The following is a 24,370-nucleotide window of genomic DNA, read 5'->3' as shown; positions in this document are numbered from 1 at the left end:
AGTCCCCTTTCAGAGAAAAAAATGTTTTCTAAATGAGAAGAAAAGACGCAATTCTTAGCATTTTTAGTCATTATAAGTAAAATATTCATATTTTATTTTATCTTCAATGAATTTATTGCAGGGCGGGACGGCGGTCTAGTGGTTAGCGCACAGACCTCACAGCTAGGAGACCAGGGTTCAATTCGCACCCTCGGCCATCTCTGTGTGGAGTTTGCATGTTCTTCCCGTGCATGCGTGGGTTTTCTCCGGGTACTCCGGTTTCCTTCCACATTCCAAAAACATGCTAGGTTAATTGGTGACTCCAAATTGTCCATAGGTATGAATGTGAGTGTGAATGGTTGTTTGTCTATATGTGCCCTGTGATTGGCTGGCGACCAGTCCAGGGTGTACCCCGCCTCTCGCCTGAAGACAGCTGGGATAGGCTCCAGCACCCCCCGCGACCCTCGTGAGGAAAAAGCGGTAGAAAATGAATGAATGAATGAATGAATTTATTGCCTCCTTTTTGGGAAAAACTAACATGAGAATACAACCTGCATTTATGGGTCAGAAAAGTGGAAAAAACATTATTATTCCCCTTTCAGACAAAAAATGTTTTCTAAATGAGAAGAAAATACGCAATTCTTATCATTTTTAGACATTAAAAGTAAAATATTCATATTTTATTTTATTTTTAATGAATTTATTGCCTCTGTTGGGAAAAACTAACACAATAATACAACATTGTAACTACATTTATGGGTCAGAAAAGTGGAAAAAGCATTATAGTTCCCCTTTCAGACAAAAAAATGTTTTCTAAATGAGAAGAAAATACGCAATTCTTATCATTTTTAGACATTAAAAGTAAAATATTCATATTTTATTTTATTTTTCATGAATTTATTGTCTCTGTATGGAAAAACTAACATGAGAATAGAACATTGTAACTACATTTATGGGTCAGAAAAGTGGAAAAAGCATCATAGGTCCCCTTTTAGAGTTGTCCAAGTTGTTTACAAAGTACCAGGCAAGACCAAACACAACAAAAAGGGGAGCTATTATGCTAATTTTCACCACTTTGTTATTGAGTTGTGGACTCCTATAGAGCAGCTACACACAATAACCAGCACAGAAAGCTTTCTAGTTCTTCCAGAATCTACACCTATTCATCTGTATTTCTTTGGATTTTGTGTTTTTTCCTCGAAAACGGTCTGTTTTAATGTACCCGCCTCCAGACACGCCCACTATGCTGTGGTTGGTCAGAACGGCTTCCAGATATGTAGTGCAGGAGCTCTGCAGCCCCATATAAGGAAGTCCAGATCAGTTAGTAAAAAAAACTGTGCGGAACCATTGAAGACTTCTTTCAGGGATCACTTCCAAATGTGCAAACATCGCCAGCCAATCACAGGGCTTATTCCTGAAAAGTTGTATTGTCTGTCAAAATGGTTTGATCCTCACTCCCTTCCAACCAGGAACTGTTGTTGTGCCCCTGGGGTAAGACACTTCACCATTTAATGCTACCCAGTGCAGCTGTAGCTACAGATATAGTTTACCACCACTAGTGTGTGTGACTGAGTAAATGAGTGTCGCTTGTTGCTAGGCAGATTTCATAGGACTCAATGACAATATTGGTACTTTTTCAAAAGGATTATTCGCTTTTATGGGTTTTATTTACTGCACGTATAAACAAACAACCATTCACACTCACGTTCATATATTGAGTCTTGATTCCTGAAAAGTTGTATTTTCTTTCAAAATGGTTCGATCCTCACTCCCCTCCAACCAGGAACTGTTGTTTTGTCCCCGGGTAAGACACTTAACCCTCTAATGCTCCCCACTGCAGCTGTAGCTACAGATGTAGTTTACCACTACTAGTGTGTGATTGAGTGAATGAATGTCGCTTGTTGCTAGGCAGATTTCATAGGGCTCAATGACAATATTAGTACTTTTTCATAAGGATTATTCACTTTTATGGGTTTTATTTACTGCGAGGGGCGAGAAAGCTCAGTTTAAAAAAATCAACTAAAAGGTTTTGGCTCACAAGTGAAGAGGTGAGGCTCTTATAAAAAGGAAAAAAAATGAAAAAAGCATGTGGTTATGAATTATTTCTATAAATGTGTCAGCTCTGTGGATTTAGTGGACAGGAGAGGTCAAAGTAAACAAGAACATGGATGTAGTACCATACTGTACTGTGTGTATATAGAAAAGTCTGTCATAATAATAATATATATATAAAAAAAAAAGCAATGGCACCCTGAAATTGGACCTTGGGGGGGTTGGTCTGCGTGTTCCACATGAAATCTCCTCGCTCCGTGCTTCCTTGCTGAACAGGGCAGAAATGTGATTTTTAAAAAAGCGAGCCTGCAGCCTCGCGTCAACAGGTGAACGTGTGCTTATAGCCGTACGAGATAAGTCCGGAGAAGGTCAGGGATGACTTTTCCAGCAGATGGATCTCACATTGTCTCCAGTGAGGCGCTGTAGCGTGTAAGCTGGACTTAATCCTCCAGGCAGCGTGTACAGCTTGCCTTGCATTTGTCTCCAAATAAGACTTTTAAAGAGTTTTTTTTTTTTTCCTCCGCGGGGTGAAGATCCGCCTGTCATTCCTCCATAACTTGCAGGGAGAGGCGGTATGATTTGATACAAGGGCAACGCCTGACCCCTCCGCTCTTGTTAGTTCAAGCCTATGAAATATAAAATAGTAAGATTACAAGCTTGATATCCCATTACATTTGACTTCCTGGGTTTTTTTTTTTCCGTTAGGGTGTGTGTGTTAGTTATTAGCTTGTTTGGCTCCTTCGGGGCTCAAGGTGTCTATCGGTCAAAACAATCTCAACACAATTTTATGATGCATTTGTCATGCGGTTATATAAAGAGGACCATAGCGAGCTCACCCTGTAGAATAGCACTACAGCACAATGTGCACGGGACATTTAAGTTGAGCTTACTGCGCTAACAATGTCTTTTTCCACTATCAAATTTTATTTTCATTGTATAAAAGTTAGCTCAAGTTGCTATGTTGTTGAAGTGACAAACGACAGCATCATAGGCTGGAATATATCAGCTGCCTAAATGGGTGGCAATAATTTAGCTTTAGCTTATTGCGCTAACAATGCATTTTTACACTATAAAGTTTGTTGATTTCATAAATGCTAGCGCTAGTTGCTATATTGTTGAAGTTGAAACAATTTATCTCCTTCCTAAACAGGTAGCGGTAATCACAACAAGGGCAGTTTAGCTTTAGCTTATTGAGCTAACAAAGTATTTTTCTGCTCGAATGTATAATTTTGATTTCATAAAAGTTAGCACAAGTTGCTACGTTAAGTGACAAATGACAGCATCAGAGGCTGGAATATGTCAGCTGCCTAAACGGGTGGCAATAATTTAGCTTTAGCTTATTGTGCTAACAATGCAATTTTTACGCTATAAAGTTTGTAGATTTCATAAATGCTAGCGCTATATTGTTGAAGCAATTTATCTCTTGCCTAAATAGGTAGCGGTAATGAAAGGGCTTATCCATACAAGGACAGTTTAGCTTTAGCTTATCGAGCTAACAAAGTATTTTTCTGCTTGAATGTATTATTTTGATTTCATAAAAGTTAGCACAAGTTACTAAATTGTTGAAGTGACATACAACAGCATCATAGGCTGGAATATGTCAGCTTCCTAAATGGGTAGCAAGAATTTAGCTTTAGCTTATTAAGCTAACAATGTATTTTACACTATAAAGTTTGTTGATTTCATAAGTGCTAGCGCTATATTGTTGAAGCAATTTATCTCTTGCCTAAATAGGTAGCGGTAATGAAAGGGCTAATCCAAAAAAGGACAGTTTAGCTTTAGCTTATCGAGCTAACAAAGTATTTTTCTGCTCGAATGTATTATTTTGATTTCATAAAAGTTAGCACAAGTTACTAAATTGTTGAAGTGACATACGACAGCATCATAGGCTGGAATATGTCAGCTTCCTAAACGGGTGGCAATAATTTAGCTTTAGCTTATTGCGCTAACAATGCATTTTTACGCTATAAAGTTTGTTGATTTCATAAATGCTAGCGCTATATTGTTGAAGTTGAAACAATTTATCTCCTGCCTAAACAGGTAGCGGTAATCAAAACAAGGGCAGTGTAGCTTTAGCTTATTGAGTTAACAATATATATTTCTGCTCGAATGTATTATTTTGATTTCATAAAAGTTAGCACAAGTTGCTATGTTGTTGAAGTGACAAATGACTCCATCAGAGGCTGGAATGTATCAGCTGCCTAAATGGGTGGCAATAATTTAGCTTTAGCTTATTGTGCCAACAATGCATTTTTACATTATAAAGTTTGTTGATTTCATAAATGCTAGCGCTAGTTGCTATATTGTTGATGTTGAAGCAATTTATCTCCTTCCTAAACAGGTAGCGGTAATCAAAACAAGGGCAGTTTAGCTTTAGCTTATTGCGCTAACAAAGTATTTTTTTATTTTAAGTATTTTTTAAATTTTCTGCTATAAAGTTTTATTTTGATTTTAAAAATGCTACCACTAGTTGCTAGGTTGTTGATTTATGTGATCAATGATAGCAGAAGATGTAGCAATTTATTTGCTGCCTAAACAAGTAGCGGTAACAAAAGGGCTAATCCAAACAAGGACAGTTTTGCTTTAGCTTATTGAGCTAACAATGTATTTTTCTGCTTGAATGTATTATTTTGATTTCATAAAAGTTAGCACAAGTTGCTACGTTGTTGAAATGACAAATGATGGCAGCAAAGGTTGCAATGTATCAGCTGCTTAAACGGGTAGCAATAATCAGAGGGATAATCAAAGTAATTTAGCTTTAGCTTATTGCGTTAACAATGCAATTTTTCTGCTATAAAGTTTGTTGATTTCATAAAAGCTAGCACTGCTTGCTACTTTGCTAAAATGATGAATGATAGCAGAATATGTAGCAATTTATCCCAGCGGTAATCAAAACGAGGGTAGTTTGGCTTTAGCTCATGTTGCTAACAATAGAGGTCTGTGGCCCATGAATTGAAAAAATAAAAATGGCTGAAATGTTCATAACTAATGTTGTGGACTAAAAATAACATAAAGCTTTGACTTTTATTTGAGATCTAACTTTATTTGAGCCTTTTTCAAAATCAAACAAATCCCTATGTCGACATACATACTTGACTGTTCTTTCCATGTTTAATGCTAAGTTGTTGAAGTGACACACCGATACCAGCAGGGGGTGCTATTGGGTTACTTTGCTCTCTAAACAGGTAGTTCAGTTTGCCTAGAAGCAAGAGGAAAAGCAAAAATTTGCATAAGTCCCGCCCCCTCTCCAATAACATTTGTTTTCAATCAATGCCTCGGTAAAGTGTCATTTTCCGCCATTTTGGGTCTTGACCGGAACCCTGATGCAGGTGTGGGAGGTTTCCTCCTTCCCCACCCAGACCAGAAAAGTACCAAACACAAGGTAAGAGCTTTGGCTAGGATTTTGACATCATTTAAAACTATTTAAAACTCAAATGGGTCAGTATTGCTTTGTTCTCTTCATTTAAAAAATCGCTATTGTTATAAACAGTACATCCTCCTGCCATGATGTGAACACTTACACTATTCACGAGTATGCTATTTTAGTAGTGTTTCAGATTGACTAGAGTCTAGTAACCTCTGGTTGTAATGAGCGGGGGAACATTGAAATTGAAATAAAGAAATATATTTAATATATTGTCTCTTACTAGCATTGAGGGAATCACGTTATCACGGACTACCTGTTACTTTCACTTCCTCTACTTCTACCTCTACTCACTGCAGTGGCTCTGGTCTTATCCAAATAACACTACTGACACCTAGCGGTGGGAAGTAGAATGCACGCCGCAGGTATCAACGAAATCCGGTGTTCATTTTGGTTTTATGAAGAAAATAGTTAATGATTGAGCCAGTGTACGTCCAAGTAATCGTTGATTGGCTAAGTATGGATCACAGTTCATGTTCAAAGACTAGATAGGACAGCTCTAGTGTGAGAATGAAACCCATGATGCTTGCTCAAACATATTTACAGACAGTCCTATCGCAATTTGATTCAATGTCCTGGGAAAAGTAATAGAGGAAAATTGGTGTTATTTTAGCAGCATCAAGATGAAATACTAAAGAAAAAAGACACTATTTGGGTTGTAAAATAAGAAATAAAAGGATGTCATTTTTTTAATACAGTTTGTGACAAAGTCAAAATATTACAGGAGTAAAGTGATTTACGGGAAGAATTTTAAATTACCAACAAAAAACTGCTAAAGTTAAAATAAAAGGATGCCATTTTTTAAAACAATTTGCGTCAATAAAGTCAAAATATCATAGGAATAAAGTGATATTTAGAAAATAATTTTAAATTACCCAAAAAAAACAGCAAAAATTGAAAAAAAAAACATTTTATGAGAATAAAGTCAAAATAATAGGATGTCATTTTTTAAAACAATTTGCGACAATAAAGTAAAAATATTATAGGAATAAAGTGATATTACGAGGAAAATTTTAAATTACTAACAAAAAACAGCAAAAATTGAAAAAAAATAAATTTAATGAGAATAAAGTCAAAATATTGAGAGAAAAAAATAAAATATTCTAACGCAGTTTTGTGAGAAGAAACACAGTGTTTAAATATGTAAAAAATATTTTGACAAAACAAAATAAAGTTGTAATTTTTAAAAAAAAATTAAATTGAGGAAAAAGTTGTGGAAAAAAGTCAAAATATTATGGGAATAAAATCATACTACAATAAGAAATGTACAAAGTATTTTATATATATATACATATATTTAATGAAGTATAGTATAAATTATTAAGTAATATGACAAAACAAAATAAAGTTGGCATTTTTTTAGAAAATTAGATTGAGGAAAAGGTTGCGGAAAAAAGTCAAAATATTATGGCAATAAAATCATACTACAATAAGAAATGTACAAAGTATTTTATATATATATTTATATACATATATTAAAAAAAATATGAGAATAAAGTAAAAAAAATATAAAAAATTTCTAACACAGATTTGTGAGAAGAAACACAGTGTTGAAATATTTTTAAAATATTTTTCAAGTAATATGACAAAACAAAATAAAGTTGTAATTTTTTTACATTACATTGAGGAAAAAGTTGTGGAAAAAAGTATAAAATATTATGGGAATAAAATCATACTACAATAAGAAATGTACGTTTTATTTTATATATTTTATTTAAAAAATATATATTATAAAGTATTTTTTTAAACACAAAGACTGAAGTTCTTAATCATACACTTTTTCACCTGCTGTATATCAAAGCTAGTAATGAAATATACAGAATATAACTTTTTAGCATATACATTTGTTGCTTTACAAAGCATAAGTGTCCCTGTTATATGTTGTGTAACCATAATATGCTGTACCATGCACTCCATTCACATACCTTCTTTCATGCTGTTTCTGCTTGGGAGGCGGCGTGTTCCCCTTCACCTGTTGGCCGGGCCCCAACGCCGGCAAACCTTGAGTGTTTTATTAGTACAACATACAAGTACAACGTTCAAATAGAAAGATGAGTACTTGTTTTTGATACAGGAAGCTTATTGCTTATTAGGTCAATATGCGTATGCCAGATGGGTGCCGCCCTCATCAGGCTTACATGAAGTGGACAAAACCAAATCGAGTCGGGAGGGGTTGACAACGTTCACGGCCTGGCCTCAGCGACCAAGATATACGTATAACAAATATACGATCAGTCTTATAAAGATGAAGCATCACTTCAGTTTCTTGGTGCTGTCTCGCAGATGAAAAACATGGAGGTCCGCGAGGTCAGAATACTTTAATGCACTCAGTTAGCATTGCTCTTTGACCAACACGTTATGAAACAGAAATGTAGAAAAGGGACGCTTTGAAATTCCAGAACATGATATATGATGTCAAATACATATGTGCTGTATAAAATACCCTTCTTTTACTGACGCTAACCACCAGGCAACCATTGCGGCCCCTAGCAAGGAAGGAAGACAAAGCTAAGCCAAATGTCAAGAGCAAATGAAAAATATAATTGATGAGATGGAGCAGAATGCATGAATCAATCATGTGATCCTCACAGGGTTCCCGATTCCATCCAGGTCGAACCAAGGAAAAATACAAAGCACTAGGAAAACACAGTTTAACATGATTTCTATGCTCAGGCGTATTAATGCATAGTGTTATCTTTTGTGTATGATTGGTAAAATGATGTTGAATGTGTCATATTGCCTCATCTTTTTTAAACAAATATATATATATTTATTTATTAATTTAAATAATATTTATTTATTATATTTATATTTTTATATATTTATTATATTTATATTTTTATATATTTATTATATTTATATTTTTATATATTTTTTTATTCTTCATATTGCCTCATCTTACCTTAAGCAAATAAATATATATAATATTATTTATTAATTTAAATAATATTTATTTATTTTTTTTTATATTTTTATCTTTTTTTATCTTACCTTAAGGGCTTGACTGCTGCTGACTGCAATGGCACCTCTCAGATAGAAAATAGATGAATGGGTAATATGAATGTAAAGGTGACTATAGGGGTGTTATGTAACGTCAGAGGGCTCTAACAATGTTAAAAACTGTTTAGAAGATCATACACACGTTTTTTATGCCACAACCATTAAAAAAAATCCATAAATTACTATAGAATCCTACTTAAGGGACATTCACCGACTGTGATATTTGGTACATTTCGTAGATTGTTTACTTATGCATGTGGTAAAAAAAAAAAAAAAAAACTTTAACCATGCAGTATTACTCTTTCTCCTCTTTGCAGGCTAGCAAACAAGTCACAAATATATGAAAATATTCCATTTATAGATAAGGAACAAACTAACTGTGATAAGCAAGGGAATATTGTACAAAGAAAAAGCATTGAATTCAGCTAATTAGCAATGGGAGTAAATACTATTGGTTCTATTTCTTAGTGTAGGGATTTAGCGACATCTGCTGGCCGTGCATGAAACAACAAGTTAAAGAATTTATTGGTCAACTTTGTATAGGTGTCTAACTATAATAGTTATATAGTTAACATGTACAATCTTTATATGGTGTGTAACCTGGGGTGTATTGTTGGTTTTTAAATGATAATTAGGCTTTTTTTCCATAATGTGGCTGTTAGATTGTGAAGAAGCATGAAAAAACCCACATATCTAATATGAATTATTCATTCATTTTGTACCGCTTATCCTCACGAGGGTTGCAGGGGTGCTGGAGCCTATCCCAGCTGTCTTCAGGCGAGAGGTGGGGTACATCCTGGACTGGTCACCAGCCAATCACAGGGCACATATATGTAGGGATATAAGATCTTTCTGTGTGTAGCTGCTCTATAGGAGTCCAGAAGTCAATACAAAGGGCCGAAAAATGAGCATAATAGGTCCCTTTTAATATTATAACATTACAGGAATTTAGTTTTTGCAATATTTTAGGAACAAAAGCAGTGAAATATCATAATTGAATGTGATGATTTTTTTTCCCTGCTCAATTACTTCCTTTTTTTTTGCGTGTTGGTTTTTGGTGGTACATAAACATTCATTCTTTTCTACAGCTTATCCTCACGAGGGTCGCTGGACTGGTCGCCAGCCAATCACAGGGCACATATAGACAAACAACCATTCACACTCACATTCATACCTATGGACAATTTGGAGTCGCTAATTAACCTAGCATGTTTTTGGAATGTGGGAGGAAACCGGAATACCCGGAGAAAACCCATGCAAACTCCACACAGAGATGGCCGAGGGTGGAATTGAACTCGGGTCTACTAGCTGCGAGTCTTGCACGCTAACCACTCGGTCCACCGTGCAGCCCTATATGAATGAATATGTCTGTTATTTAGTACAGATTTCCAACACTTTAAACATGACCCTAAAATAAAAAAAACACTAAGCGTGAGTGAGACAATTAATTCTGACTTTATTCATTTGCCTTTTTTAAATCTGCCTGGTGTTCCTCCGGTCTTCAGCTTCTTTTTAGCCGATCCTTTCACTTCGGGCTCCTATGTGGGAGATACAAATTGCAGTCGAGTGAGCGCAATATTCGACACAGACTGTATACTTGATGAAGGTTTTATGGATTGTTGGACCTGAGATGTACTTTACCTTCCGTTTAGAAGACAGAGACCCAGTGACGGAAAAGAACGAGTCCAGTCGTCCCTGTGTGCTCCCCTGGCGACTCTTCACGATCTTCTTACACCCGTTTCGGATCCTGTCCTCGCTGCAAGAACGTGCAATCAAATCATCAGAAAAGGACCTGCATGGTTGATAACGTTTGCGTCTTACTTGAACTGTTTCTCATCACACATGAACTGCACCAGCCCGTCCTCGTTCGGCTCGCTCCACTTCAGCTCCACTTCGGAACAATCCACCACTTCCGGTTTCAGAAACAGCTGCCTGGCCTCCTTGAACAGCCAGTCCTCCGGAGCCGGGTGCTTCTACATGGAGGGTAGGAGAAGAACACATCAGAGACAAAGCCATCTGAGGTCAATGGACTTACTTACATTGGGGTCGATGTTTTCCAGGATCTCCTCGATGCTGCCGTGCTGCTTGATCAGGTCGATGGCTCGCTTAGGGCCGATCCCCTTGATGGTGCCGCAGTAGTCGCAGCCCAGAAGAATACACAGGTCTATGAACTTGGTGGGAAACAACAACAAGGTATGAAGGGGTCACTGAGAACACCACACGATCGTAAATCTTACCTGCTCATTGGTCAGGTTGATGTCCTGCAGGATGCGAGTAAAGTGGAACTCTTGGACTGGAAGCTTCCTATGAATATTTCTTTATTATTTTGCTGTATTTAGCAGCACAAAAGACACTCGAGTCTTCAAATAAGAAATACAATGAATCAATTCAATCCGCAGTGATTCGCATCCTTTGCGCATTTGCAGAGAATGCGCACCCTTGCCCTAAATATTCATATTTACTACACAAAATAGTACCGCTATCATGTTTTTAACAACTCCACCATGCATGTAATGACATTACTTGGCTTCGCTGGCAGTGAGGTGTCGAAGCAGGACGTTTGTTCCGAAAGTCAGCCCGTCCATGTCCTCTGTCGCCGTGGCAAAGACCTTCCCCGCTTTCACCAGAGCGGCACAGCTGGCCTCAGCCTCGCACGGCGCCTGCAATCATTAGGTAGAATTTGTAAAAAGCTAATGGGGTGCTGGAGCCTATCCCAGCTGTCTTCAGGCAAGAGGCGGGGTACACCCTGGACTGGTCGCCAGCCAATCACAGGGCACACATAGACAAACAACCATTCACACTCACAAAAATCTGGAAAAAAATTCACCTTCGATATAAATAAAATTAAAGTAATATTTGATATTGAAAATAAATAATAAATACATTTTTATTATTAAAATGAAATAAAATAAAAATGAAAAGCACAGATTAATATCACTAGATAACTAAATAATTTACAGCATTTTTGGACATCCTTTTGCATCACTTTTGTATGAAAGTATTTGACTTGTAGATACTGAATAGTGTGGTGCACGGTGGGTGAGTGGTTAGTGCGCACACCTCACCTCACTAGCAGACCTGAGTTCAATCCCACCCATGGCCATCTCTTTGTGGAGTTTGCTGTACTGGTGGCCAGCCAATCACAGGGCACATATAGACAAACAACCATTCACACTCACATTCATACCTATGGACAATTTGGAGTCGCCAATTAACCTAGCATGTTTTTGGAATGTGGGAGGAAACCGGAGTACCCGGAGAAAACCCATGCATGCACAGGGAGAACATGCAAACTCCACACAGAGATGGCCGAGGGTGGAATTTAACTCGTGCCTCCTAGCTGTGAGGCCTGCGCGCAAACCACTCGGTCACCGTGCAGATGGTTGATTTTTCAATGAATGCAAAAACAAAAAAAAAAGTTGATCAAGCAAAGCGAACCTCAATGTACGGCACTCCCATTAGGGCCAGCAGCTTCTTGCACTCGTCATTATGCTGCTTGGTGACTTTGACCAGGCGCTTAGTGAGTTTGTCAATGTTCTCCTGTTCCCCTAAGAAGATAAATACACTGTTACTCCTAAAGAGAAATACCGTGGAACCCAACGGCCGTTAGGTTGAATTAATATCATTTTCTTTACCCATTTCCTGGGCTTGTGCGAGCATCTTCTCAGCTTCTGCTCTTCTCTCCCCTCTCTTCTCCAGCTGAAGCCCAAAGGAGGAGTGAATTTAGACAATAATAGCCTTATAGCAATAACATTTCAATGTTTCTCCTGCTTGAAGCGCCCACACGAACCTCTCCAGACTTAAGCTGTGGGGGTTTGCCATCAAACACGTAAACAGGCTTAATGCCGTGCTCCAGCATGCGGATCGTGCGGTAGAACATTCCCATAAGGTGGCTGGGAATTGGAAGAGAAAATCAAGTGAGAAAAGGATTGTTGTGATTGGTTTGGTTTGTTTTGTGAGCAGCTGTACCTGGTGGTCTCGCCATCCTCGTTCTGTAGTACGTTTCCATCTTGTCGCACGGCAATCAGGAACTGATAGATACACATGGAAGCATCTATAGCGATTTTCCTGCCTGGAAAACGTGATAACGCTTATTATATGACCTTGTTGTTACACCATAGACATTGAAGCTTAATTAATTTACCAAAATAGTTCTTGATATCTTGCTCTTTTATGGCAGCAGGAGCCTGGTCCGCAATCAGTTTGGCGAGTCCGTGAATTCCCATTTTGGAAAGCTCTAAAACACAACACAGTATGATGCTAGCTTGCATGGCACTACTGAACAACTATGTGTTTCTTTCCATATTTATCCAATATTCCCAGCGGTTGTGTTACTTATGATGTATGATATCGAGGTTTAAATGTGGAATAAAGTTGTACCGAATTGTCCCGTTTTACAAAGTAATAACCCGGACTTAGCTAGCGAGCCGACAAACACGTAGGTTAGCAAAGTTATCGGTTAGCATTACAACAAAAACAACGCGACATGTCATTGAGCGTCATTCATGTCAGCGACACTAACATTAATGGACAGCATTTTAATAATAATAATCCAATTAATAAGCTTCCACTGACTTCCACTCCACTTATTGTTTACAAAACACTTACAATCGGTGTCCGCTTAACGTTGTGCGCCGCAGCCAGGATGTGCGTCTGTTTCGCGGGAAATGAAACGAAAGGCATTACTAATCTGTCCATCGAACGCGCCCGTAGAAAACAGAAGGAAGCGGTTCAAATCGATGCATCCAAGTGCGATTAAACAGGTCTTGTGTTCTAAGCAAGAATGCTGATTGGTTCCTTACAGTTACACGGAAATCCGGTCAACACAACAAATACTTCACCCATTGACGCTTCGTTATCGTTTTCAAATGTGTCATTTTGGTAACATTTAACTTATATATACTCATTTATTTGTCATATTGTTAAAAAGGTTGCGTTTATCGGGTATAAACGAGAAGAGAACATCTGAGGCGTGTTTTTTTCTCCGCCCACTCCGGAAAACTGAAGAGATCTTTGGTATTTTTTTTATTTTTATGGTGACGTGTAGTCAGTCGTCCCTCAAGTCTTGCATATCGTACATTTGTCAAATGATTGAACGAAATGGACCGTAAGACTGTTTAACGATTGACTTTTGCGAATAATTCGTCGAGAATTGTTCTAAAGCTTTACGAAGTGTCCGAGCAAAGAGGAGACGGCCGGGGCCTGGAGGAATCTGACGGAGAAACAGGTTTGCTGGACCAGCAGCTCACACCGGGTGATCAGATATTGATATTTAATTTAGCAATTCATAACCACTAATGTATATATAATCCAGAGACACGGCCAAAGTTACATTTAATCATTGTTTTGGGTTCGACCTGATTTGGAAGTCAAGTCAAGAGTTTTTCTTTAATGACAAATACTTGCAAAATGTACAGACATATAGATAATTTTGCAGTATATCATGGAAAAGAGTACTTCTGCCATCTTTGACTAGCACCCTTTTTGCAGTACAACCTTAACAACACAGATTTCCTGTCATGGAGGATCTTCTGTCAAAATGTGGATTTGCCACCCGCAGGCGTGCTAATGCAAGCGGCGGGACAAGTTTTTTGTTCTGTCATTTTGGAGATGATTTATGACACACCCAGTTAGCAGTTACTAGTGGTTGAATATTCACAAGTTCAATGTTCATTGAAGTGATGTCACATAGACTAAATAAGTAATGTTTGTGTTTGCAGCAGCAGGCGTTTTACACCGTGGGTCAGAGGTCAAGAGGTCTTCCACCAGGACGATGATGAGCCTCTTCTGCATCTTGATCCTGGGTTTTTTCTCAGGCGGGACATTGGGCTACAAGCAAGGGGACAACGTGACCCTCTATGTCAACAAAGTGGGTCCTTATCACAACCCCCAGGAGACATATCACTACTATACGCTGCCTGTTTGCAGGCCAGACAAGGTCAGTTGTTTAAACCTACACTTATGCATCCAAAATGTAGTACTGCAAGCATTTTCGTGCAATTAAAAAAATTTATATTTGTCCTCTAGGTGCATCACAAGTCCTTGAGTCTTGGAGAGGTACTGGATGGCGACCGAATGGCCGAATCATTATATCACATTCGCTTCAGAGAGAATGTTGAGAAGAAAATCCTTTGCCAGCTCACGCTGTCTGAGAAGCAGGTATGCTCAAGACTCTATGCTGTTGTGGGGCACCATCATATCGCCCATTGTTGGCTAACCGGCATGCTTTGTCATATATTATACTCCCCGGGTGGTAGTAGTAATGGTAATGGTTTAATTTCATTTGAACATGCATCAGATTACAATTGAATGCATCACATAAGCAGTTCACAGTTCCACATGTCCAAAAGGAGTAGGAAGAAGCAAAGCTTATTAAATCCTACCTCTCCATCTGGTACTTTTACAATCAGTAACTGTTACATTTGTTCACTTTCTGCTTTCCTAATATAGTTTAAGGTTTTTAATTTAAAAAAAATTTTTGTCCTGTACTGAAGTACGAGGTGATATGACCATACAAAAGGAGTAGGAAGAAGCAAAGCTTATTAAATCCTACCCCATCCATCTGGTACTTTTACAATCAGTAACTGTTATATTTGTTCACTTCCTGCTTTCCTAATATAGTTTAAGGTTTTTAATTTTTTTTTAAATTTTTTGTCCTGTACTGAAGTACGAGGTGATATGACCATACAAAAGGAGTAGGAAGAAGCAAAGCTTATTAAATCCTACTCCTCCATCTGGTACTTTTATTCCTTGAAAATGCTTAATTTCTGGATATTATGACCAATTGGTAAATAGTATCTGATCACAAAACAGCATATTTTATTAATAATTAACATATAGTTTTGAAAAATTCAAAGCACAATGTGTTGTGGAATGACTGTTAAGGCATTCAGAAGACATGATTATATGTAGTATTCTTCATTGAGCACTAGGTGTCAGTAATTTTACTATATTTTTTAATTTAAAAATTTAAAAAAAAGAAAACCTTAAACTGTATTATGGAAAGCAGGAAGTGAACAAATGTAACAGTGACTGATTGTAAAAGTACCAGATGGAGGGGTAGGATTTAATAAGCTTTGCTTCTTCCTACTCCTTTTGGACATATGGAACTGTGAACTGATTATGTGATGCGTTCAATTGTAATCTGATGCATGTTCAAATGAAATAAAACCATTACCATTACCATATTGTCTCCTCGCACTGGAACACATTTACAGCAACACAATTATGTCAACTATATTGGTTAATATGAATATCAAGGTGACCATAGGGATGTTATTCCATGTGTAGAGGGCTCTAATAATGTTAAAGCATGTGTTTAGAAGGTTGTAAACCTATTATTTGTGGTGCAAGTATGTCGAAAATTCACTTGTCAAGGTTGTTTCTGCGACAAATTAACAGCGATAAGCGAGGGATTACTGTAATTAATGAAGAGTTATTATGAATGCATGTGTTTATTTATTTTTTTTGTTGTTGTTTTTTTAGATGGACCAGCTTCGTGAGGCCATTGAGGAGCTTTACTACTTTGAATTTGTCCTGGATAACATTCCATTCTGGGGCTTTGTAGGGTACATTGAGGAGAGCGGCTTCCTGCCTCACAGCCACAAGGTATGACATCTTCTGAGTCTCTGAGGGGGGGGTGTATCGTGGGATGCATGAAAAAAACAAAAAAAAAAAGCATAGTTTCGTCTCCATCAGGTTGGCTTATGGACCCACCTTGACTTCAACATTGACTACAACGGCGACGCCATCACTTTCGCCAGCGTCTCCGTGAAGGACATCAAGCCCGTGCCTTTGGAGGAGGAGGCCGGGGCGAGCGGCCTGACGGTCACCCACACATACAGCGTGCGCTGGTTTGAATCTCTCCCGCTCAACGCCGAGCACGTCAGAGACTACTCGTTCTTCCCCAAAACCCTGGAGATCCACTGGCTGTCCATCATTAACTCTCTGGTGCTGGTGGTGCTGCTGCTGGGCTTCGTCATCATCATCCTCATGCGGGTCCTCAGGAGCGATTTTGCCAGGTCACTAATTAGTCACCTGCATATATAATATCATGGTTTAATAACACACAGTATGTAATGGTATAACAGGTATAATGCAAAGGAAGAGGCAGGCTGTGATGACCTTGACCAAGGAGACAATGGCTGGAAGACCATACACACTGACGTCTTCAGGTTTCCTCCTTACAAAAGTCTACTCTGTGCCATCCTTGGAGTGGGGGCTCAGTTCCTCACCCTCGCCACAGGTGGTTACTACTTATCAACCACACACACTTTGCACAATCAACAGATAGAGGACTCTACGGCTCATGTCTTGCAGGAATCATCGTCATGGCGCTCCTGGGGATGTTCAAAGTGCACCACCATGGCGCCATCAACTCGGCGGCCATCGTCTTGTACGCTCTGACCAGCTGCGTGTCGGGCTACGTGTCGTGTGGCTTTTACACGCAAATAAACGGGAAGCGTTGGGTGTGGAACATCGTCCTAACGTCGTCTCTGTTCTCAGGTAAGGGATGCGACAAATCCTCTTTTAGAGTCACACGTTTGTAATGGTAATGGTTTTATTTCATTTGAACATGCATCAGATTACAATTGAATGCATCACATAATCAGTTCACAGTTCCACATGTCCAAAAGGAGTAGGAAGAAGCAAAGCTTATTAAACCCTACCCCTCCATCTGGTACTTTTACAATCAGTAACTGTTACATTTGGTCACTTCCTGCTTTCCTAATATAGTTTTTTTTTTTATGTCACATACTGGAATACGAGATGATATTTGTCAATTGAATGTGTATGGGAAAAAACACACACACATTCTCAACCTCTCAGACATTCACTAATAGACAGTAGGTACTTTTTAATTAATTAATTTATTTATTTATTATTTAATAAAGCACGTGTACACTGGAACCTTGGTTAGTGTCCGCCCCGGTTAGCATGTTTATTCGTTAACATCAAAAATGTTCGGCATAATTTAGTCTCAGTTAGTGTATTATACGGTATTGTCTTGTGTTATTAATACACTGTGCGAGTCAAATGTGTTTTTACCACAAAACGTCCTATTAGCATCCTTAGCTTAACTACATTAGGAAAGCAGGAAGTGAACAAATGTAACAGTTACTGATTGTAAAAGTACCAAATGGAGGGGTATGATTTAATAAGCTTTGCTTCTTCCTACTCCTTTTGTATGGTCATATCACATCGTACTTCGGGATAGGACAAAAAAATAAAAAACCTTAAACTATATTAGGAAAGCAGGACGTGAACAAATATAACAGTTACTGATTGTAAAAGTACCAGATGGAGGGGTAGGATTGAATAAGCTTTGCTTCTTCCTACTCCTTTTGTATGGTCATATCATCTTGTACTTCGGTACAGGACAAAAAATAAATAAATAAAAACCTTAAACTATATGAGGAAAGCAGGAAGTGAACAAATGTAACAGTTACTGATTGTAAAAGTACCAGATGGAGGGGTAGGATTTAATAAGCTTTGCTTCTTCCTACTCCTTTTGGACATGTGGAACTGTGAACTGATTATGTGATGCATTCAATTGTAATCTGATGCATGTTCAAATGAAATTAAACCATTACCATTATGTGGTAATGGTTTAATAATTGTGGTTTACATGTTAAGGTTTTACAGTTACATAAAACATTTTTAAATGATGAATGAATGGGATGGGTGAACATTTAAGGTTACTTTTACTTTTACTGAAGACAGGACTGTTCCCAAAGATACAATATGGCAGCAAAATCAACACCTTCTTCCTGTTTGACACATAGTTACATGTTCGAAGTGAAACCAGACCAATGAAACTACGTCTTCATCCCACAGCTCCTCTGTTCCTCACCTGGAGTGTGGTCAACTCCGTCCACTGGTGGAGCCACTCCACTCAGGCTCTGCCGGCCACCACTGTGCTCCTCCTGCTGGGCGCTTGGGTGCTGGTGGGCTTCCCGCTCACCGTCATCGGTGGCATCGTGGGTAAAAACCGAGCGGGTAGCTTCCAGGCTCCCTGCCGGACCCGCAACATCCCTCGTCAGATACCCACACAACCGTGGTATAAACACACCGCCGTGCACATGGCCATCGGCGGCTTCCTGCCATTCAGGTGAGATCCTGTTGTTTGTTTTTTTGGGGGTTTTTTTGACTAATTTATATTTAATTTTTAGCGCCATCTCAGTGGAGCTGTACTACATCTTCGCCACCGTCTGGGGCAGAGAGCAATACACGCTCTACGGGATTCTACTCTGCGTCTTCGCCATCCTCCTCTCAGTGGGCGCCTGCATTTCCGTGGCGCTCACCTACTTCCTGCTGTCTGGCGAGGACTACCGATGGTGGTGGCGTAGCGTGCTGAGCACAGGCTCCACCGGCCTCTTCATCTTCGTCTACTCCATCTTCTACTACACAAACAGGTCAGCCATGAGCGGCCCGGTGCAGAGTACCGAATTCTTCGGCTACTCTTTACTCACGGCGCTGGTCTTCTCGCTGATGCTGGGTAGCGTCTCCTTCTGGGCCTCGCTGGCTTTTATTCGCTACATCTACCGCAGCCTCAAGATGGACTAGGAGTGCTTTGTGGAGATGATCGGATCTCACCTTGCGCATTTGTTACTGGAATAATAAGAACACGGGGGCCTCGACCGGGATGCTAAAGGGGCTAGCGCTGGAAGATGTCATTGCATAACAACATAAGGGATGAGCCCAATCAGGAGTGAAGCTGCTATTTGGTTCTTGTCAGCATCACTTTAGTTTTGATGGGATTTCACAGCATCAGGGGAGCAATATTGACATTGTGGCCACCTTTGACTGTGATGTAAATAATCTTTTAAATAAAATACCGTTTAGTAATAGCTGGTTTTGATGGCTTATTGGGCCGCTAGCCCAAGCTGCCAGGTAGTTGCCAGCACTGGAACACACACGATTACTATTCATGGCTACTATATTCGGTAACTAGTGGAAATATTACTATAGGGGTGCTATTTTATGTCCAGAGGGCTCTAAGGATAAACACTTGGATTTAACTGTGCAACAATTTATGTGTGGATTGACATTCTAAAATTCATTCATTCATTCATTTTCTACCGCTTATCCCATTCAGGGGCGAGAGGCAGGGTACACCCTGGACTGGTGGCCAGCCAATCACAGGGCACATATAGACAAACAACCATTCACACTCACATTCATACCTATTTGGAGTGGCCAATTAACCTAGCATGTTTTTGGAATGTGGGAGGAAACCGGAGTACCCGGAGAAAACCCACGCATGCACGGGGAGAACATGCAAACTCAGAGGGTGGAATTGAATCTGTGAGGTCTGTGCGCTAACCACTCGACCGCCATGCTGCCACATTCTAAAATTACAATTATAAACAAATTAGCAAAAAAATTATATTTCAGGGAAAAAATACTCAAATGCAATTTATGGGATTGGTTTTTAGCAGTTTATTAAAATCATCAAAACCACCCTTCTACCCATATCCGTTATTTTTCAGTATGCAGCCTCTCCCCTGAGCTAACCAAATATATACAAGACATTCTTCCAAGTTGTGTTCATAGAAACACGTGCATAGGTTTGACCTGTCGTCTAAACGTGCTGTATTATCAAGCACAAGGACACACCAACTATTTAAATATTTGTGTATAAAAATAAAACTAGGTGGTAAAAAAAAATGTATGAACAATGTACAATGTACTGAAAAAAAACAGTAGTAAAAACAGCACCTCCTACTGGCAGATATGTACATAGCAGTTTGAGGCGCTTAACTGGTGACAGGCTCTCCATCTTTGCCCTCAAAGTTGCTGTCAGGCTCGGTGTTGCTGCTCAGGTGGAACATACCAGGGTTGTACTCGTACTGGCCGACGCCCGAGGGCATGGGCCAGCCGGCTGCGGGCACCATAGCTTGACCGGGGGTCCCCGAGGGGTAACCAGCAGACCCGGTGGCGCTGCCCATGGAGGCCAGATAAAAGGACATATTCTGGGGTGTAGTCTTCTTAAAGGCTGGTCTTTGTGTTTCTGGTTGATACTGAAAAACAATACAGGAAGTTAGAATGTCATACTTCCTGTTTTGATGTTACATCTCGCCTTTAAGGTCTTAACCCCAACTATGGTTAAACCTCCATTATGGATGTGTTGCTGTGTGTCCAAGTCATTGTTTGTCTGTTATGAGCCAACAGGAAACCAGACAGGACGACGGTGAATGAGATTTCCTTACAGGTGGAACATAGCCGAAGAAAGCGCCGTGTCCTGGGCTGCGATCGGTGTTGGTGCAGTAGCGCTCCAACCTCCAGTTGTCGTCTTTCTGGTGTCTTCTTAGTTTCATTCTTCTGTTTTGGAACCAAGTCTTCACCTAAGAAGAAGAAGATTACATAATAAGAGGTAGCTCATTTGGATTCTCTTACACTTCCTGTTCCTGTGCAGCTCTCACCTGTTTGTATGTAAGCCCTGTGTGCTCGGCTAGGTTCTTCATCTCCGCAGGAGGGAGGTATCTCTGCACGCTGAAACGCTTCACAAGAGCGTTCATCTGGCTTTCCGAGAAAGCCACACGCACCTTGCCTTTAGGGGTCTCCGTAGCAGGGGTCGTGGTTTCTTTCTTAGGGGTGGGCAACGGCATCTGTAGGGGGAATACGTTGCCCACCTCCGTGTAGGAAGGCGGCTCACCCATGAACGAGCTGGAAACATCTCCGACACCCGGACTCCTGTCTGCGTCCCCACTGGGGTCTTTCTTTGGCAGTGTGGTAGGGTCCGCCGTCTGTGGGAGAGTTCCCTCTCGGTTGCTACCATAACTCCATGAATCTGTATGCGAGATCCATATAAATTATTTTGAAAAGGAGACAGGTCGCCAGCCAATCACATATAGACAAACAACCATTCACACTCACATTCATACCTATGGACAATTTGGGGTCGCTAATTAACCTAGCATGTTTTTGGAATGTGGGAGGAAACATTCCTTAACATTCATTAAACTTCCAGACCGTTTTAGTGTAGTAAATACAGCTGCATCTTATACTTTTGATGGTGTGTGTATTTATTTGAGGAGCCCAGAGAGGGGCTAACGTCATTGCAGCATCCCAATAAGTGCATTGCTCAGATGCAATACAGTATGGGAAATCTTTTAAAGAGTAGTTGTTTTTTTTATATTCGTATTGGTACATGTTTGTATATTTGAGTGTGAAGTTGCTGTATGATGACTTTGGTGACTTTTATATTGTTGTATCCAATATTTTTAGACACTATATTATATACAATCACAGGGCACATATAGACAAACAACCATTCACACTCACATTCATACCTATGGACAATTTGGAGGAGCTAATTAACCTAGCATGTTTTTGGAATGTGGGAGGAAACCGGAGTACCCGGAGAAAACCCACGCAATAAGTTACCGTCAAATTTGCTTCTTAGGCTTCCTCGTTGGTTTTAATACTTTTGGTGTGGCCATGGAGGCCTTTTTGGTCACTATACCCCTCGATTTTAATTTCCAAAAATGGTGAAATGAACCTCAAAAGAATCATATTAATAAATTGAAGGTTCTTTTGTTACCTGGGTATTACTGAGGGCTCTTAAATCAATTAGTTTGATTTATTTTCTCATTTTAGTATTAATCACTAAAGATGGTCTATGGTGTTTGGGGTCAATTTTGACCCATATATATTATATATATATATATATATATTGGTTTCAGCAACAGAACTTTAGTATGAACTGAAATCTTTTTTAACTGAATACTGAAAATTTTATAGTCGAAACCGACCCAATACAGTGGTCATAATTTCAACCAGACCATTTTAAAATGTGGTAAAAAAAAAATTTTTGGTTTTATTTTGTTGAAATAGAGTTTCCTGACAAAGTCAAAATGCCTTGATGCAATAAACAAATGTTATGTGATTTTTTAAAATGCATTTTATGCATCACAAGAGGAGGGCTAATGACATTTAACGACTCCAAATCACGTCGCAAGATGGCGCCCTTGGTCCGGATATAAACGAGAACAGCGTTATTGTGGACAAAAGTTACACCAAAAAGTTTAATATTCGTTCTTTTAATTTATATAAACTCGCGAATGTGAGCTACGTTTTTTGCTACACATACCTGGTGAAGCGTAAGCCTCCGAGTCACTAGTGGAGTCGCTCCCCGCTCTCTTGCTCTCCTCAGCGGGTGCATCGTAGGCGGCTCGGTGGGTCCCAGGCTGGAGGAGGAGGCGGTGGTTCGCTTGGCTTTCCCCCAGGTGGACGACACCTGGGCTTTGGTAGTGGCAATGGCCGTTAGCGACATGTTGCTCCGGGCTGTGAGGCGGGGACTCCTCCCGGGACCTGGCAGTAGCGGCGTAGTACACCTGTGCCACCCCGGGGGCGTAGTTGCTATAGTCGGCGTTGCCGGCGTGGTGCTGCTCGTGTCCGTGCTGGTAGACTAGGCCGTAGGCATAAGCATGGTAGGACGGGTTGTAGTTGTAGCTTATCTGTGTCTTCCAGTCTGCCATTTCCTTGGGAGCTCAATTTAAAAAAAACTGTTTTAAATAAAGTTTTTAAAAAGACAAACAGACTTAAGCACCGTGACCCGGCCTGGGAGGCCAAATTACGTTCGTAAATCGCGCCACCTTGTCGGCTGCTGTTTTTAAGGAGGCGCCTTGGCTGTGGACAGGTGTGGAGGCGGGTGTTGAGATTTCAGCCAATCAGCTTCCTTCACTCTTTCACAGCCGCTCTTTCATTGGCTCACTCCTTTATGTAGTAAAATAGTTAAATCAGGCCACATTAATCTAATTTATTCTTGTTTTTAACCTCATATTTTTGATATTTTTTTAAAAGATAAATTATGATTTAAAAAGTGGAAATTTAAATATGATTAAATCAGGCCACATTAATCGAATTTATTCTTGTTTTTAATCTCATTTTTAATATTTTGTGTATTTACAAGATAAATTATGATTTAAAAAGTAGATATTTCAATATGATTAAATCAGGCCACATTAATTTATTCTTGTTTTTAACCTCATATTTGTAATCGTTTGTGTATTTAAAATATAAATTAAAGTAAAAAAAGTAGGTATATGATATATATATATATATATATATATATATATATATATATGTATATGTATTATATGAATTGTATATATATATATATATATATGTATATTAATTTTTTGATTGACGTTATGCACTAAACCAGATTAAATATCTTACGTAAGTCACAAACAGAAAACATTGTTGCTAATCCTAAACAATATATCTCATATTTAAATACACATTACTGAAGATGAAAAGCTAACTGGTCTAAGAAAATATCTTGTTTGTGGAAAAATATGTATATTTAAACCATTTCAGATATTTAACATTGATTTAATTCAATCTTTTGCAGTGTAAATTGGCAGATACAGTAGATGAACTGAATTTCATGCCTCTTGGTTTAATTCCACACTTTGTTTTGTATTGTTTTTAAGGTACAACTGCCCTTTGACCTTTCCACAATCAAAATGAATGTAACAGAGCGAAGCAAAGCATAGTTTGAGCCTTCAAATAAGACATTTGTGTCATAGTACATAGGTTAAAAAAAAGTAGTAGTTCTGAGCGCCTTCCCTGTGACATAATGACGTGTTTTTCACGAGTCGATGATCACAAACAACCCCTCGCCCTCCTCGCTTTGAACATGTTGACGCAAACGCCCTCTTCCCTCATTTGCAATCCTTTTCATAAAGATGACTTAGATTAGTGTTTACATTTCCATCTCAGTTGCTGTTTGTGTTGCCCCCCTCCTTGCTGCTATTGGCATGATAATTATTCACTTAGCGGTGACAATATGAGCCTGATGGCCGCATCAGCATTTGACATATCCGACCAGACGTTGTACATTAGCATTGGAATGTACTCTGAAGACCCAGTGTGGCCTCTTGAGTCATCTTGTTGCTGTTTTTC

At 39.2% G+C, this 24,370-nt stretch overlaps 3 protein-coding genes across 9 annotated transcripts; 1 reads left to right on the top strand and 2 right to left on the bottom strand.

Moving 5' to 3' along the window:
* Positions 1-9,890: 9,890 nt before the first annotated feature.
* Positions 9,891-13,196, bottom strand: fen1 (flap structure-specific endonuclease 1). The gene is made up of 12 exons (XM_058059864.2): positions 13,064-13,196; positions 12,600-12,692; positions 12,425-12,527; positions 12,246-12,348; positions 12,091-12,154; positions 11,894-12,003; positions 10,979-11,115; positions 10,693-10,759; positions 10,495-10,626; positions 10,277-10,428; positions 10,097-10,211; positions 9,891-9,993 (listed from the first exon to the last, which is right to left on the bottom strand). The coding sequence occupies exons 2-12, from the start codon at positions 12,679-12,681 to the stop codon at positions 9,916-9,918; spliced, it is 1,143 nt and encodes a 380-aa protein (XP_057915847.2). The 5' UTR covers positions 12,682-12,692; positions 13,064-13,196; the 3' UTR covers positions 9,891-9,915.
* On the top strand, positions 10,504-19,305 carry tm9sf1 (transmembrane 9 superfamily member 1). Of its 7 annotated transcripts, none has more exons than XM_058059859.2 (9): positions 10,504-10,648; positions 14,176-14,393; positions 14,483-14,614; positions 15,941-16,063; positions 16,154-16,476; positions 16,546-16,700; positions 16,775-16,960; positions 18,293-18,566; positions 18,628-19,305. In XM_058059859.2, exons 2-9 carry the CDS (start codon positions 14,229-14,231, stop codon positions 19,019-19,021), a joined length of 1,752 nt encoding a protein of 583 aa, XP_057915842.2. In that variant the 5' UTR covers positions 10,504-10,648; positions 14,176-14,228; the 3' UTR covers positions 19,022-19,305. The 7 variants fall into 7 exon arrangements, with proteins under 7 accessions (XP_057915842.2, XP_057915844.2, XP_057915841.2 ...); XM_058059861.2 differs by having other exon boundaries at positions 10,632-10,648; positions 14,179-14,393; XM_058059858.2 differs by lacking the exon at positions 10,504-10,648 and adding an exon at positions 13,223-13,682 and having other exon boundaries at positions 14,182-14,393.
* A 582-nt stretch (positions 19,306-19,887) lies between these two features.
* On the bottom strand, positions 19,888-23,095 carry nanog (nanog homeobox). Its single transcript, XM_058059862.2, has 4 exons — positions 22,551-23,095; positions 20,881-21,248; positions 20,668-20,802; positions 19,888-20,478 (listed from the first exon to the last, which is right to left on the bottom strand). Exons 1-4 carry the CDS (start codon positions 22,936-22,938, stop codon positions 20,215-20,217), a joined length of 1,155 nt encoding a protein of 384 aa, XP_057915845.2. The 5' UTR covers positions 22,939-23,095; the 3' UTR covers positions 19,888-20,214.
* Between the last annotated feature and the right edge of the window lie 1,275 nt (positions 23,096-24,370).

Source organism: Doryrhamphus excisus, linkage group LG7 (assembly GCF_037039965.1).
Source record: "Doryrhamphus excisus strain RoL-2023G ecotype Guam linkage group LG7, RoL_Dexc_Guam_v1.1, whole genome shotgun sequence".
NCBI lineage: Eukaryota > Metazoa > Chordata > Actinopteri > Syngnathiformes > Syngnathidae > Doryrhamphus > Doryrhamphus excisus.
This window is presented reverse-complemented; position numbering and strand designations above follow the sequence as displayed.

Coding starts and splice junctions, on each gene's coding strand:
- fen1 (XM_058059864.2), bottom strand. CDS start 12,681: ATGGGAATTCACGGACTCGCCAAACTGATTGCGGACCAGGCTCCTGCT. Junction 12,528..12,599: donor AGATATCAAGAACTATTTTG/GTAAATTAATTA, acceptor CACGTTTTCCAG/GCAGGAAAATCGCTATAGAT. Junction 10,760..10,978: donor CTCACTGCCAGCGAAGCCAA/GTAATGTCATTA, acceptor AAATATTCATAG/GAAGCTTCCAGTCCAAGAGT.
- tm9sf1 (XM_058059859.2), top strand. CDS start 14,229: ATGATGAGCCTCTTCTGCATCTTGATCCTGGGTTTTTTCTCAGGCGGG. Junction 16,064..16,153: donor TCCTGCCTCACAGCCACAAG/GTATGACATCTT, acceptor CGTCTCCATCAG/GTTGGCTTATGGACCCACCT. Junction 18,567..18,627: donor GGCGGCTTCCTGCCATTCAG/GTGAGATCCTGT, acceptor TTTAATTTTTAG/CGCCATCTCAGTGGAGCTGT.
- nanog (XM_058059862.2), bottom strand. CDS start 22,938: ATGGCAGACTGGAAGACACAGATAAGCTACAACTACAACCCGTCCTAC. Junction 20,803..20,880: donor CAGGGCTTACATACAAACAG/GTGAGAGCTGCA, acceptor TCTTCTTCTTAG/GTGAAGACTTGGTTCCAAAA. Junction 20,479..20,667: donor TCTTCGGCTATGTTCCACCT/GTAAGGAAATCT, acceptor ATTGTTTTTCAG/TATCAACCAGAAACACAAAG.